Raw genomic sequence first — 2,173 nt, forward strand, 5'->3', positions numbered from 1 at the left:
AGAAAGAGGAATAATAATAATAGTTAATAATAGTAGCTAACATTTATCATAAGGCTGAGCAGTTCAGTGGTTAGGAATATATATATATTACAGACTTTGAAATCAGCTACCTGGGTTGGAATCCTGGACCCACAGCTGTGTGCTCTTGGGTAAATCACTTAATTTCCCTGCTCCACAGTTTTCTCTTCTGCAAAATGGGCATAATAGTAACAGTACCTACCTCAGAGGTTAATGTGAGGGTTACATGAATGAGTTAATTCACCACCAAGGAAGGAAGCCCTTCTCAACTGGAGATGACTCTGACCCCCCAGAGGACATTCGGCGATGCCTGGCGACATTCCTGACTGGCATACTAGTGGGATGCGGGTGCTACTGGCATGTAATGGGTTGATGCCGTGTTGCTGCTAAACATCCTACAGTGCACAGGACACGCCCTCCCACCCCACCCCACCCCAAAGCAAGTATTATCCAGCCCGAAAATGTCAATAGAGCTGAGGTTGACAAATCTTGACATTTAAAAATACTGCCAGGCACAGAGTAGTGCCGTGGAAGTGTTTGCTAAATTAACAGAAAAAGGGCTCACCGTATACCAGATACTATGCGAAATATTTCACCCCCATTTTCTTAGTAATCTTCATAATCATGCTGTGAAGAAGAACTTATTAGGCCCATTTTAGAGATGAGGATACTGAGGCCAGAGATGTAAAGGTACTTGCCTAAGACGACTCAGCAAAGAAGTGGCAGAAGTGGGGTTCAAACTCACTGCCCCTGGGGCCCAGACTTTTCATTGCTGTGTTGTTCTGCCATTCCAAGATGGTGGCATTCTGAGTGGGGGGGGGTGTCCCTGAGGTTCTGAGAGCCTGTCACCCCCAACTCGCAGGGTCATGGAATCCTGGAGATGCCATCAGGCACTGGGAAGACAGTGTCCCTGTTGGCGCTGATCATGGCATACCAGCGGGTAAGTGAGCCACGGGCCTGTGGAGGGCGGAAGAGGGAAGAGGCAGATGGCCTGAGCCCATTGTCGTCGGCAGGCATATCCACTGGAAGTGACTAAACTCATCTACTGCTCGAGGACAGTGCCTGAGATTGAGAAGGTGAGTCGGGCGATGCCCTTGCTCCCTCACTCCCCCCCACTCTCCCCAGCCCTCCTGGGCCCCCCTGTGGTTACCTGTGGTTACCATCACTGCTTGCGGGTGGTGTTTGGGGACCTGGGGAAGGGGCTGGGGCCTGGCTGGGCAGGGGCTTGTGCCTTCGATGAGGCCAAGTCCCCACTCCCTCCTCGACTGGCACAGGTGATCGAAGAGCTTCGAAAGTTGCTCAGCTTCTACGAGAAGCAGGAGGGCGAGAAGCTGCAGTTTTTGGGGCTGGCTCTGAGCTCCAGGAAGAACCTGTGTATTCATCCTGAGGTGAGCGCCCATTCTTCCCCTCGCACTAAGCCCCGGGTTGAGGGCACTCTTCCAGTCAACCAGGAGTTTTAGGTCCCCAGACCAGGCCTCTCAGAGAGGTACACTGGGGCCACGAGCAGAATTTTCTCACACATCAAATTTCAACTCTTCATTCAAGGCCTGGGAGAGATTAAAAAGGTGGAATCTGGCAGGCCTGGCTTCCTGGCTCTGAAACTTGTTGGTTGTGTACTCTTGGCGAGTAGATTTCTGCAGTCTGGGCCTTAGTCTTCCTTTCTGTAAAATGGGGATAAATAAGTACCTGTTTCATACAGTCGTTAAGATTGAGTGAGATAATGCATATGTACCCTTAGCATGCACAAAGAGCTAAAAGAATTATTAGACATTATGATACTATATATAACATAATATGTAATATTAGTTATTTTTGAATTATGTTACAAAGCCACCACTGTGCACCAGGCACTGTTATAAGCACTTTTTATATATGGAATATATGAGAAATAATACATATGATGGATGATAATTAAGAAGTAGCACAGGCCTTGGCGACTGATGGAAGGGAGGAGGAGAGGGAAGGGTCAGCATCCTCAAGCCTTCCCTTTGGTGAAGGTAAAGGTTTTGCTCCCAAGAGCCCTGGGCTGTGATGGTGCCACAAACAGAGCCTCGGAGGGTGCAGGGCAAGGGGCAAGGTGGTTCTCATACTGTGCGATCAGAAGCTCCTTTGATTCTTAGACTCTGCCAAGGTCCTGGGTGTTAGGAATTTTCAA

At 49.0% G+C, this 2,173-nt stretch overlaps 1 protein-coding gene across 1 annotated transcript in view; it reads left to right on the plus strand.

Annotated features, from left to right (window-relative positions):
• Nucleotides 1–174: 174 nt before the first annotated feature.
• The window catches only part of ERCC2 (ERCC excision repair 2, TFIIH core complex helicase subunit), a 5,164-nt gene continuing 3,165 nt past the window's right edge, over nucleotides 175–2,173 (plus strand). The window contains exons 1-3 of the mRNA XM_023535358.1: nucleotides 175–958; nucleotides 1,032–1,094; nucleotides 1,293–1,406. Of these exons, the coding sequence (XP_023391126.1) occupies nucleotides 899–958; nucleotides 1,032–1,094; nucleotides 1,293–1,406 (237 nt within the window). The 5' untranslated portion in view covers nucleotides 175–898. The remainder of the gene's footprint in view (nucleotides 959–1,031; nucleotides 1,095–1,292; nucleotides 1,407–2,173) is intronic.

This window comes from Pteropus vampyrus, unplaced genomic scaffold (assembly GCF_000151845.1).
Source record: "Pteropus vampyrus isolate Shadow unplaced genomic scaffold, Pvam_2.0 Scaffold138, whole genome shotgun sequence".
Classification (NCBI taxonomy): Eukaryota; Metazoa; Chordata; class Mammalia; order Chiroptera; family Pteropodidae; genus Pteropus; species Pteropus vampyrus.